The sequence below is a fragment of the Coregonus clupeaformis genome, unplaced genomic scaffold (assembly GCF_020615455.1).
Source record: "Coregonus clupeaformis isolate EN_2021a unplaced genomic scaffold, ASM2061545v1 scaf0667, whole genome shotgun sequence".
NCBI lineage: Eukaryota > Metazoa > Chordata > Actinopteri > Salmoniformes > Salmonidae > Coregonus > Coregonus clupeaformis.
The window spans coordinates 88,053-101,880 of record NW_025534122.1 but is presented as its reverse complement, the minus strand read 5'-3'; the positions used below and the strand labels follow the sequence as shown (position 1 = coordinate 101,880).

The 13,828-nt window shown below is 43.6% G+C and overlaps 1 protein-coding gene across 1 annotated transcript in view; it reads left to right on the top strand.

Moving 5' to 3' along the window:
* Positions 1-1,477: 1,477 nt before the first annotated feature.
* LOC121531577 (anoctamin-5-like) overlaps positions 1,478-13,828 on the top strand; it is a 59,239-nt gene continuing 46,888 nt past the window's right edge. The window contains exons 1-2 of the mRNA XM_041836852.1: positions 1,478-1,677; positions 12,377-12,456. Coding sequence (XP_041692786.1) covers positions 1,599-1,677; positions 12,377-12,456 — 159 coding nt within the window. The 5' untranslated portion in view covers positions 1,478-1,598. The remainder of the gene's footprint in view (positions 1,678-12,376; positions 12,457-13,828) is intronic.

The following is a 13,828-nucleotide window of genomic DNA, read 5'->3' as shown; positions in this document are numbered from 1 at the left end:
ACCCAACGGACGTATAAACATCAGTACGTGTTGACGTAGTGCACACAACAAAGTATTTTTACGCTTAAGTTATGTACCGAATAAAAATCTAAAGTTCAATGTGTTTCCATCGCATTTTCAACTCTACCGATAATTTTGTCACAAAAACGGTTGTGTTGAATAGCAAGTGTGCCCACTTTGGTCTTGGCAAGTGCGCTCTAGCCAACAGCTCTACAGTGTAGGTAGGCTAGTCTACCTTTTATTTTATTTAATTTTTTAAAATTTTTTAACCTTTATTTAACCAGGTAAGCCAGTTGAGAACAAGTTCTCATTTACAACTGCGACCTGGCCAAGATAAAGCAAAGCAGTGCGATAAAAACAACAACACAGAGTTACATATGGGGTAAAAAAAACATAAAGTCAAAAATACAACAGAAAATACATGATCCTCCCATGATGAGATTATTATGGATAAGAGCGATAATATTTTTGTCAAACATCAATCATCGTGTCACCAGAATAAGACCCTCGATATTTACTGGAAAGGAGCATCAAGATCACCGTGCACTTTCACCACCCTGTGAAATTCATCATAACTTATTTCATCTGTAGCCTAATAAACTGCATGGTTTCCTGAGTCATGGTGGGAGGAACACAACATGTCATCGTGTGACTCCAAGTTTACTTCGATATGATGGTTATTATATCAATATTTGCACATAAAGGCGTTCCCCGCCACAATTTCTCGCAGAATTAATTTTACCAACACAAAAGGATCCCACCATGTCGAACAAACAAATTATCTGTCTGCATTTATTCAATTTAACCGAAACTACCTGCTTCCATCACAGCTGTCATGATTTTTTAAATACGGTATGACTTTAGTCACATACAAACTGTGGATGGAAACTGTAGTAACTGTTCATTAAAATGTTGTGGTGGTTGTTGTGGTAATGGTAACACTTCATAGCAAAAAAATCTGATCTGAGCTTCCAGACCGAAGTCAGATATGGAGGATGAGATTGGTATCAGGATTCAGATCCACATGTTGAGGTGGTTTAGGGGAAAGATCAGATAAGTATCAGATATGCAAATAATTGGCAAAAGATCTGAATTGGGCTGCCAGTGTAAACGCAGACTATGTCACCACTCTTAGTATCCTATTGCAGAATACAGTGCAACCGGATTAGAATAGAATAGAATAAGTAAATACCAATTTCATTTCCAAGCAGATTAAATCGCAAATGCTCTCATATAAATAAACTTTTTTGCCACTTTAAAAAAGGACAATTGTGATTATTTTATAGAGTAGGCCTAATAATATCAGATTATTATCATTAGGCTACACTGTAACCATCCACTGTAGCAGCAGTGCGCCGACAGAGTTTTTCAGTCAAACCCCTCCCCTTTAATGACGAGTTTTTTTCTCAGAGGACGTTGCGGGCTTGGTGGTCTTGAGCGCAGTTTCAATATTCATCGTGTGAAGGTAGCGGTACATTTTCCTCTTAAAGTGAGTCCGTAGCCAAAGGCGTGGGCTGAGACGGACAGAGAGCCCTGGTACCAGCTCCATCCTCCTTGTTTTTACCGGGCCGACCAGCGACCAGCACCGGCTCGGCAAGATGAGTGACATGAGTCGACTAACGGGAAAGATTGGAGACGCAACTTTGATTGAGATGAGCCCGGATTCCGTCTGTGATGGTAAATTGTTTGGCTACTTGTGTCAGACCATTTAGGATGCGTCGCATTGAACTGCTTTATGTTCGATTGTCTTGCTTGTTTATGCTACAGCTTCGTCAGGATAATACAAGTATGATAGGCTATAACTTGTCTTTAGATATGAGGTCGGGTGGATGATTATTAATAGGAATTGTTGTATGACTTGCTTACACATGTAAACAATTTAGCCTGTACTATTAATAGCCTGTCTGTAATATTGACGGAAAGAATAAGCTCACAGACAATATTCGGTTAGTCAAAATCAACAACTAATTTCTAAAACATTATTTGTCAATACAAATCCATATGGTCCAAGACAATTCTAGAATAATAGCTAAAGATCTGTTGAAGATCTGTAGACCTAGTCATATTGTTTATTAAAATCTCAGCAATTTCTTCATGATTTTTAAAAGATACAATAGAGGATAATTAAAATTGCCTACTAATATCACATTAAATCCATCAAGAACCTTATGACTGCAAGTCTATGTTTTAGTAAGACTATGGTCATGGATAAATCTGTTTTTGGCCCGAGAATACTGTTGCTTTATTTGACTTCCCCTTTAACCCTCCTAGTCTCTCCTCATGGTCTGACTTGGAACTCCACTTTACTCTCTCTCTCTCTCTCTCTCTCTCTCTCTCTCTAACCTCTCTCTCTCTCTCTCTCTCTCTTAACCTCTCTCTCTCTCTCTCTCTCTCTCTCTCTCTCCCTCTCTCTCTCTCTGTCTCTCTGTCTCTCTGTCTCTCTCTCTCTCTCTTAACCTCTCTCTCTCTTAACCTCTCTCTCTCTCTCTCTCTCTCTTAACCTCTCTCTCTGTCTCTCTCTCTCTCTCTCTCTCTCTCTCTCCCTCTCTCTCTCTGTCTCTCTGTCTCTCTGTCTCTCTCTCTCTCTCTCTCTTAACCCCTCTCTCTCTCTCTCTCTCTCTCTCTCTCTCTCTCTCTCTCTCTCTCTCTCTCTCTCTCTCTCTCTCTCTCTCTCTCTAACCTCTCTCTCTCTCTCTCTCTCCTCTCGCTCGCTCTCTCTGTCTTTCTCTCTCTCTCTCTCTCTCTCTCTTAACCTCTCTCTCTCTCTCTCTCTCGCTCGCTCTCTCTGTCTCTCTCTCTCTCTCTCTCTCTCTCTCTGTCTCTCTCTCTCTCTCTCTCTCTCTCTCTCTCTCTCTCTCTCTCTCTCTCTCTCTCTCTCTCTCTCTCTCTCTCTCTCTCTCTCTCTCTCTCTCTCTCTAACCTCTCTCTCTCTCTCTCTCTCTCTCTCTCTCTCTCTCTCTCTCTCTCTCTCTCTCTCTGTGTGTGTGTCTCTCTCTCTCTCTGTATCTTTGTCTCTCTCTCTCTCTCTCCCTCTCTCTCCACAGCCTAGGCCCTACCGACTAGGACAGCTGGCCTGTGGAAATGGTCAGTCACTGCTAGAAGGGAGTCAAGGGGTGTATTCATTCCGCAGATTCAGTTGCAAAACGTTTCTTAAACAGAAGCAAACAGAACGAAACGGGGAGGGACCAACCTAAATGTCACATCTCTTTCTGAGCTGGGAGAAATACTCTGCCTGCGTTAGACTTACACAGACTACAAGAAAAATAGCAGCTTTAGCAAAGAACAGTTTATATGGTTCTATATTAGAGGAGATGGATTACTTTGAATGTTCCCCCGAATCCCCAGCATTCTTTTTATATGACTGTCTGTAACCATGTTCCCTAGTGCAGTGGTGACTGTAGAAGTTATAACCGAGAGAGAGAGAGTTCTATAGTACTTAACCGTGAGATGTGGGCTCCCGAGTGGCTGACTTAACTGACTTGCCTAGTTAAATAAAGGTAAAATAAAAAAATGTGAGTGAGAATGACTCATCTGCGTACACAATGGCACCCCATTCCCTATATGTTTCTCCTCTCCTCTGCTCCTGACTGTATGTGCTGGAATTGAAATATAATGAATAAAACATGCATCCCCATTCAAGTCAATGATGGCGTAATGGGTGGACTGGGCGTCCACTGTGAGTGTACCCATAGGAGCAAAGCAGGAAGTAAAATATGTGCTAAAATATGAGCTGTGGTTTGTTGATTCAGCTCAACTGACATTACCAAAAATACATCCCATTGCATGAGCCTCATCATTTGACATCATTGTAATGAACATTCTACATTACCATGGAAATTATAGCATCACAATACCAGGCAGCCATTACACAGTGTAGCCATGAATTAACCAGTCAAAAAGCCAGGGTTTAAGGTTCCAAACGTGTTCTATTCATTATATTTCTATGTGTGCTGCTGCATTGTGGGTGGTGTTGCCTAGGTCCTAGGGAACCAAAGACTCCTTTGCTTTTTTCAGCAAGGAGCAACAAAGTTTTATCACGTTGTTCAGAGTCGGACTCAACCACACCAATGCCCGGCCGTCCGGTCTTCAGTCAGCTGTTTGTTCCACAAAAAATTAAATAACATAAAAGTTCAATAAAATAAATAAATAATAATAATAAAAAAACAAACAAACAAACAAAAAAATATATATATATATATATATACATTACCAGTCAAAAGTTTGGACACACTTACCCATTCCAGGGTTTGTCTTTATTTTTACTATTTTCTATATTGTAGAATAATAGTGAAGACATCAAACTATGAAATAACCCATATGGAATCATGTAGTAAACAAAAAAGTGTTAAACAAATCAGTCTTGAAGGAGTTCCCACATATGCTGAGCACTTGTTGGCTGCTTTTCCTTCACTCTGCCGTCCGACTCATCCCAAACCATCTCAATTGGGTTGAGGTCAGGGGATTGTTGAGGCCAGGTCATCTGATGCAGCACTCCATCACTCTCCTTCTTGGTAAAATAGCCCTTACATACCCTGGAGGTGTGTTGGGTCATTGTCCTGTTGAACAACAAATGATAGTCCAACTAAGCCCAAACCAGATGGGATGGCGTATCGCTGTAGAATGCTGTGGTAGCCATGCTGGTTAAGTGTGCCTTGAAGTCTAAATAAATCACAGACAGTGTCACCAGCAAAGCACCCCCACACCATAACACCTCCTCCTCCGTGCTTTATGGTGGGAAATACATATGCGTTTCACAAAGACACGGCGGTTGGAACCAAAAATCTCAAAATTTGGACTTCAGACCAAAGGACACATTTCCACCGGTCTAATGTCCATTGCTTGTGTTTCTTGGCCCAAGCAGGTCTCTTCTTCTTATCGGTGTCCTTTAGTGGTGGTTTCTTTGCAGCAATTCGAACATGAAGGCCTGATTCACACAGTCCCCTCTGAACAGTTGATGTTGAGATGTGTCTGTGAATTGAACTCTGTGAAGCATTTATTTGGGCTGCAATTTCTGAGGCTGGTAACTCTATTGAACTTATCCTCTGTAGCAGAGGTAACTCTGGGTCTTCCATTCCTGTTTGCTGAGTAGAGTGTTGGAGGCTATTTTGTAAATGACATCGCCGAAGTCAAGGATCGGTAGGATAGTCAGTTTTACGAGGGCATGTTTGGCAGCATGAGTGAAGGAGGCTTTGTTGCGAAATAGGAAGCCGATTCCAGATTTAACTTTGGATTGGAGATTCTTAATGTGAGTCTGGAAGGAGCGTTTACAGTCTAACCAGACACCTAGGTATTTGTAGTTGTCCACATACTCTAGGTCAGACCCGTCGAGAGTAGTGATTCTAGTCGGGTGGGCGGGTGCCAGCAGCGTTCGATTGAAGAGCATGCATTTAGTTTTACTAGTGTTTAAGAGCAGTTGGAGGCCACGGAAGGAGTGTTGTATGGCATTGAAGCTCGTTTGGAGGTTTGTTAACACAGCGTCCAATGAAGGGCCAGATGTATACAAAATGGTGTTGTCTGCGTAGAGGTGGATCTGAGAGTCACCAGTAGCAAGAGCGACATCATTGATATACACGGAGAAAAGAGTCGGCCCAAGAATTGAACCCTGTGGCACCCCCATAGAGACGGCCAGAGGTCCAGACAACAGGCCCTCCGATTTGACACATTGAACTCTATCTGAGAAGTAGTTGGTGAACCAGGCGAGGCAGTCATTTGAGAAACCAAGGCTATTTAGTCTGCCAATAAGAATGCAGTGGTTGACAGAGTCGAAAGCCTTGGCCAGGTCGATGAAGACGGCTGCACAGTACTGTCTATTATCGATCGCGGTTATAATATTGTTTAGGACCTTGAGCGTGGCTGAGGTGCACCCATGACCAGCTCGGAAACCGGATTGCATAGCGGAGAAGGTACGGTGGAATTCGAAATGGTCGGTGATCTGTTTGTTAACTTGGCTTTCAAAAACTTTCTAAAGGCAGGGCAGGATGGATATAGGTCTGTAACAGTTTGGATCTAGAGTGTCACCCCCTTTGAAGAGGGGGATGACCGCGGCAGCTTTCCAATCTCTGGGGATCTCAGACGTTACGAAAGAGAGGTTGAACACGCTAGTAATAGGGTTGCGACAATTTCGCCGGCTAGTTTTAGAAAGAAAAGGTCCAGAATGTGTAGCCCAGATCATTTGTAGGGGTCCAGATTTTGCAGCTCTTTCAGAACATCAGCTGTCTGAATTTGTGCAAAGGAGAAGCGGGGGGGGCATAGGCAAGTTGCAGCGGAGGGTGCAGAGCTGGTTGCCGGGGTAGTGGTAGCCAGGTGGAAAGCATGGCCAGCCGTAGCAAAATGCTTGTTGAAATTCTTGATTATTGTAGATTTATCGGTGGTGATAGTGTTTCCTAGCCTCAGTGCAGTGGGCAGCTGGGAGGAAGTGCTCTTATTCTCCATGGACCTTACAGTGTCCCAAAACATTTTGGAGTTAGTGCTACAGGATGCAAATTTCTGTTTGAAAAAGTTAGCCTTTGCTTTCCTAACTGTTTGTGTATGTTGGTTCCTGACTTCCCTGAAAAGTTGCATATCGCGGGGGCTATTTGATGCTAATGCAGTACGCCACAGGATGTTTTTGTGCTGGTCAAGGGCAGTCAAGTCTGAGGAGAACCAGGGGCTATATCTGTTCTTAGTTCTGTATTTTTTGAATGGGGCATGTTTATTTAAGATTGAGAGGAAATTACTTTTAAAGAACAACCAGGCATCCTCTACTGACGGAATGAGATCTATATCCATCCAGGATACCTGGGCCAGGTCAATTAGGAAGGCCTGCTCGCTAAAGTGTTTTAGGGAGCGTTTGACAGTGATGAGGGGTGGTCGTTTGACCGCGGACCCGTTACGGACGCAGGCAATAAGGCAGTGATCGCTGAGATCCTGGTTGAAGACAGCGGACTTGTATTTAACACAACACAACTGATTGGCTCAAATGCATTAAGAAGGAAATAAATTAACTTTTAAGAAGGCACACCTGTTAATTGAAATGCATTCCAGGTGACTACCTCATGAAGCTGGTTGAGAGAATGCCAAGAGTGTGCAAAGCTGTCATCAAGGCAAAGGGTGGCTATTTGAAGAATCTCAAATATAAAATATATTTTTGTTTAACACTTTTTTGGTTACTACATGATTCCATATGTGTTATTTTGTAGTTTTGATGTCTTCACTATTATTCTACAATGTAGAAAATAGTAAAAATAAAGAAAATCCCTGTTAGAGTAGGTGTGTCCAAACTTTTGACTGGTACTGTATATATACTTTATGTATTTTTTTTTTACAGCTATGACAGTTCTTTTATTTTCATGACAGTCTTCATCCATAACCCTGGCTTTGGTCAAAAGTAGTTCACTATTCACTATACTTGCATGTTGCGTTTTATATTTTTGTTCAGTATATGTTCAACAATATATTGAATAATTTGCCAAATCTAAAATTGTGTTTTCTATATTTATGTTTATATTTTTTAATATTCATAAATTAATGTACATAAAATGTTATTTAAATCAAAATACTAGTCATATTACAGACCAAGTGGTAAAGCTTCATATGACACCAACGTTTGCTTTGTAGCACCTACAGATTAAACATTATGGAGTCTTAAAGGACTCATAAATATGCAAACTTTGCTTTATTATTTCTCAATTATGCTTTAAGATACACATGTCAAATATATACCAACAATCCTTCCTCCAAAGGACCATTCTATGGATTACATTTTGTGTAAATCCCCCAAATCATGTTCTTTTTTTGTCCTGGTTTCGTTTGGAATCACTCATCAACCCGTTTGAAATGTTGGATAACTACCCTGTAGATAATTCTGCATGTAATAAAGAACTGATATTTATCATCGTTAATTTATAGATAACCCACCCCCCACTCTTATATAAGAGCCTATTTACCGTCGTTAGTCTATAGATTACCCACTCCTTTATAAGAGCCTATTTACCATCGTTAGTCTATAGATAACCCACTACCCACTCCTTTATAAGTGCCTATTTACCATCGTTAGTCTATAGATAACCCACTACCCACTCCTTTATAAGAGCCTATTTACCATCGTTAGTCAATAGATAACCCACTACCCACTCCTTTATAAGTGCCTATTTACCATCGTTAGTCTATAGATAACCCACTACCCACTCCTTTATAAGAGCCTATTTACCATCGTTAGTCAATAGATAACCCACTACCCACTCCTTTATAAGAGCCTATTTACCATCGTTAGTCAATAGATAACCCACTACCCACTCCTTTATAAGAGCCTATTTACCATCATTAGTCAATAGATAACACACTACCCACTCCTTTATAAGAGCCTATTTACCATCGTTAGTCTATAGATAACTCACTACCCACTCCTTTATAAGAGCCTATTTACCATTGTTAGTCTATAGATAACTCACTACCAACTCCTTTATAAGAGCCTATTTACCATCGTTAGTCTATAGATAACCCACTACCCACTCCTTTATAAGAGCGTATACTCCCCTCCCCTTCTCTCCCTACTTCTGGGGCTTTGGTGATGAGTCAGGCCTGTTGAGTAGAGAGTCAAGCACAGAGATAGAAAACTCTATGGGGTCAGGCATATCCTTGTGTTAATCAGAGAGTCTTGAGAGGAGTTTCCCCCAGTAATCAGCTGTCTTCTGTGGGGAACAAAGACTGCTCTGTGGGAGGCTGTCCGGAGGCTGTCTGGGGCTCTGTGCCGCTCTGGGCTCAAGGAGATAGCTGCCTCTTGGTGGTGAATAGACAGTCAGTCCTGGTGAGTAGAGAGTCAGTCAGCCATAGAGAACAACAGAAACCCCAAAACAGGTTTTGAGATAATTACTCCAGTAAAATGTATTTTAGTAACAGAATACTTTTTAGTCTTCATCTCCTAACCCACAGTTCAAGCCTGAGACATCATGTAGTAATTATCTCCAGCTGTGTTTTGGGCCTTCGTTGTAACAGGCTATCTAAAAGATGAAGTGTATATTCTGCAGGTTATTTTCATGCTGGAACTAAGTAGAAAATGATGTACCCAAAAGTACTCAATTGTCATACTTGAGTAAAAGTAAAAAAATACCTTGACTCAAGTGAAAGTGAAACTCACCCAGTAAAATACTACTTGAGTAAAAGTCTGAAAGTATTTGGTTTTAAATATACTTAACTATCAAAAGTAACTGTAATTGCTAAAATATACTTAAGTATCAAAGGTAAACGTATAAATCATTTCACATTCCTTCTATTAAGAAACCAGACGGCACCATTTTCTTGTTTTCTTGCCAGCTAAACAGAGTGCCAGGGTTATCCCTTCAGCAGTGTTGCCAGCTAAACAGAGTGCCAGGGTTATCCCTTCAGCAGTGTTGCCAGCTAAACAGAGTGCCAGGGTTATCCCTTCAGCAGTGTTGCCAGCTAAACAGAGTGCCAGGGTTATCCCTTCAGCAGTGTTGCCAGCTAAACAGAGTGCCAGGGTTATCCCTTCAGCAGTGTTGCCAGCTAAACAGAGTGCCAGGGTTATCCCTTCAGCAGTGTTGCCAGCTAAACAGAGTGCCAGGGTTATCCCTTCAGCAGTGTTGCCAGCTAAACAGAGTGCCAGGGTTATCCCTTCAGCAGTGTTGCCAGCTAAACAGAGTGCCAGGGTTATCCCTTCAGCAGTGTTGCCAGCTAAACAGAGTGCCAGGGTTATCCCTTCAGCAGTGTTGCCAGCTAAACAGAGTGCCAGGGTTATCCCTTCAGCAGTGTTGCCAGCTAAACAGAGTGCCAGGGTTATCCCTTCAGCAGTGTTGCCAGCTAAACAGAGTGCCAGGGTTATCCCTTCAGCAGTGTTGCCAGCTAAACAGAGTGCCAGGGTTATCCCTTCAGCAGTGTTGCCAGCTAAACAGAGTGCCAGGGTTAGCCCTTCAGCAGTGTTGCCAGCTAAACAGAGTGCCAGGGGGTACAGCTCAGAGTCATTTCTGCCCCGTAGGAACTGATTCATAGCATAACTCCCACAGTCTCACTGCAGCCAGCGAGTGGGGTTACTGTATAGTTCAGTTAGACAGGGGTTTAGCCTACAGCTCATAAACACAACATCCTGACCTATAGGAGTGCCTCCACCACCACAGATATCAGGAACATCCTGACGTGTAGGAGTGCCTCCACCACCACAGATATCAGGAACATTCTGACCTGTTGGAGTGCCTCCACCACCACAGATATCAGGAACATTCTGACCTGTTGGAGTGCCTCCACCACCACAGATATCAGGACATCCTGACCTGTAGGAGTGCCTCCACCACCACAGATATCAGGAACATCCTGACCTATAGGAGTGCCTCCACCACCACAGATATCAGGAACATTCTGACCTGTAGGAGTGCCTCCACCACCACAGATATGAGTGCCTCCACCACTACAGATATCAGGAACATCCTGACCTGTAGGAGTGCCTCCACCACCACAGATATCAGGAACATTCTGACCTGTTGGAGTGCCTCCACCACCACAGATATCAGGAACATTCTGACCTGTTGGAGTGCCTCCACCACCACAGATATCAGGAACATCCGACCTGTAGGAGTGCCTCCCACCACCACAGATATCAGGAACATTCTGACCTGTAGGAGTGCCTCCACCACCACAGATATCAGGAACATTCTGACCTGTAGGAGTGCCTCCACCACCACAGATATCAGGAACATCCTGACCTGTAGGAGTGCCTCCACCACCACAGATATCAGGAACATCCTGACCTATAGGAGTGCCTCCACCACCACAGATATCAGGAACATTCTGACCTGTAGGAGTGCCTCCACCACCACAGATATGAGTGCCTCCACCACCACAGATATCAGGAACATCCTGACCTGTAGGAGTGCCTCCACCACCACAGATATCAGGAACATTCTGACCTGTTGGAGTGCCTCCACCACCACAGATATCAGGAACATTCTGACCTGTTGGAGTGCCTCCACCACCACAGATATCAGGAACATTCTGACCTGTAGGAGTGCCTCCACCACCACAGATATCAGGAACATCCTGACCTGTAGGAGTGCCTCCACCACCACAGATATCAGGAACATTCTGACCTGTAGGAGTGCTTCCACCACCACAGATATCAGGAACATCCTGACCTGTAGGAGCGCCTCCACCACCACAGATATCAGGAACATTCTGACCTGTAGGAGTGCCTCCACCACCACAGATATCAGGAACATCCTGACCTGTAGGAGTTCCTCCACCACCACAGATATCAGGAACATTCTGACCTGTAGGAGTGCCTCCACCACCACAGATATGTGCCTCCACCACCACAGATATCAGGAACATCCTGACCTGTAGGAGTGCCTCCACCACCACAGATATCAGGAACATTCTGACCTGTAGGAGTGCCTCCACCACCACAGATATCAGGAACATCCTGACCTGTAGGAGCGCCTCCACCACCACAGATATCAGGAACATTCTGACCTGTAGGAGTGCCTCCACCACCACAGATATCAGGAACATCCTGACCTGTAGGAGTGCCTCCACCACCACAGATATCAGGAACATCCTGACCTGTAGGAGTGCCTCCACCACCACAGATATCAGGAACATTCTGACCTGTAGGAGCGCCTCCACCACCACAGATATCAGGAACATCCTGACCTGTAGGAGTGCCTCCACCACCACAGATATCAGGAACATTCTGACCTGTAGGAGTGCCTCCACCACTACAGATATCAGGAACATCCTGACCTGTAGGAGTGCCTCCACCACCACAGATATCAGGAACATTCTGACCTGTAGGAGTGCCTCCACCACCACAGATATCAGGAACATCCTGACCTGTAGGAGCGCCTCCACCACCACAGATATCAGGAACATTCTGACCTGTAGGAGTGCCTCCACCACAACAGATATCAGGAACATCCTGACCTGTAGGAGTGCCTCCACCACCACAGATATCAGGACGACACATATATAGACCACATCATTAGCCTTCTCCTCTGTCAACAACACTGTTATGAGCTCAGAGTCACCCACACACTCACACACATTCTCAGCCAATGGCAGCTGCTCTGTTCATATGCCTTGGTCTGTACAGTACATAACATTACTACCAACCTGTCTGTTTCATGTTTCTCTATAATAGTGCTGGTGTTATTACAATGGATGGTCAAACCCAGAGATTACTAGACAGCAGGTGTCATTTTCCATTATGTCATCATTATTTACAAACAGAGAAGTATTTCTTCCTTTAAAAAAGCCATTGGAAGTCTGTATTTTCCTTGAATGACCTCACGTTAAGTAGGCTAACTGTCAATGTATCCCCACTACAAATCCCCCCAATTATGACAATAATTGATTGATTGATTGATTAATATATTGTCTCTACGTGTTTCAGAGGACAACAACGGCTACCACCATCATAACCATGACATCGACCTTGACGAGGATCCACACTGCCAGCCTGACCCCTCAGAGGTAAACACACACACACACACACACATGCACACAGACACACACACACAGACACACGCACACACAGACACACACACACACACACAGACACACGCACACACAGACACACAGACACACACACACACAGACATACGCACACAGACACACAGACTCATAGACACACACACACAAACACACACACAGACTCACGCACACACAGACACACACACACACACACAGACATACGCACACAGACACACAGACACACACACACACACAGACACACACACACACACAGACACACATACACACATCCCACTGTGGATGTGGGGACACTTCACTTTCACTGAAATATCATTTGAAGAATGGGATCTTGAGTGGGAATCTGGATTTATTTGATAGATTGGTTGATTGTATGATTGATTATTGATTGATTGATTGATTGAGTGGGATGTACACAATACATGATATAAAAAACCAATAAGGTACAGTTTGATAAGGTCACAGTGTGTTGATCTTCAAACAGCTGTTACATCTGTTGGGGTGTCATGGTAACAGTGTCCTCTCCTCCACTCCAGTTGTTCACTGTTCAGTGCTGTGTGGTGTGTAATTGTGCATATACCCAATACAAGTCTATGCAATGCTGTGTTGCTGTGTTGCCTCTTGTTCTCCTGCACTAGACTAGTTTGCATGTTATTGGGCCACGCAAATGTGGAAAGGTGCAGTCGTTTTATTTCCATAGTCTAATGGTCTTTCCACCTCACTTGTTACATTTTCCAGTCCACAGTGTAAAACTAAAACATGTTTTCCTGACCAGTTTGGGTCAGGAATTGGGAATTTCATGAAGTCTCTGGGGATGTTTGTGTTTCTGAACGTCCTTCCTTCCTTCTTTCCCTTCCTGAAGTGTCATAGCAACACTGATTATCTCTTTCAGTGTACAGTAGTGACAAAAAAAAACACCACCCCTTTAAACACCCCACCCCTTTAACCACACCAGCCCTTTAAACACCCCACCCCTTTAAACACACCAGCCCTTTAACCACACCAGCCCTTTAAACATCCCACCCCTTTAAACACCCCACCCCTTTAAACACACCAGCCCTTTAACCACACCAGCCCTTTAAACACCCCACCCCTTTAAACACACCATCCCTTTAAACACCCCAACCCTTTAAACATCCCACCCCATTAAACACCCCACCCCTTTAACCACACCAACCCTTTAAACACCCCACCCCTTTAACCACACCAACCCTTTAAACACCCCACCCCTTTAACCACACCAGCCCTTTAAACACCCCACCCCTTTAAACACACCATCCCTTTAAACACCCCACCCCTTTAAACATCCCACCCCTTTAAACACCCCACCCCTTTAAACATGCCACCCCTTTAA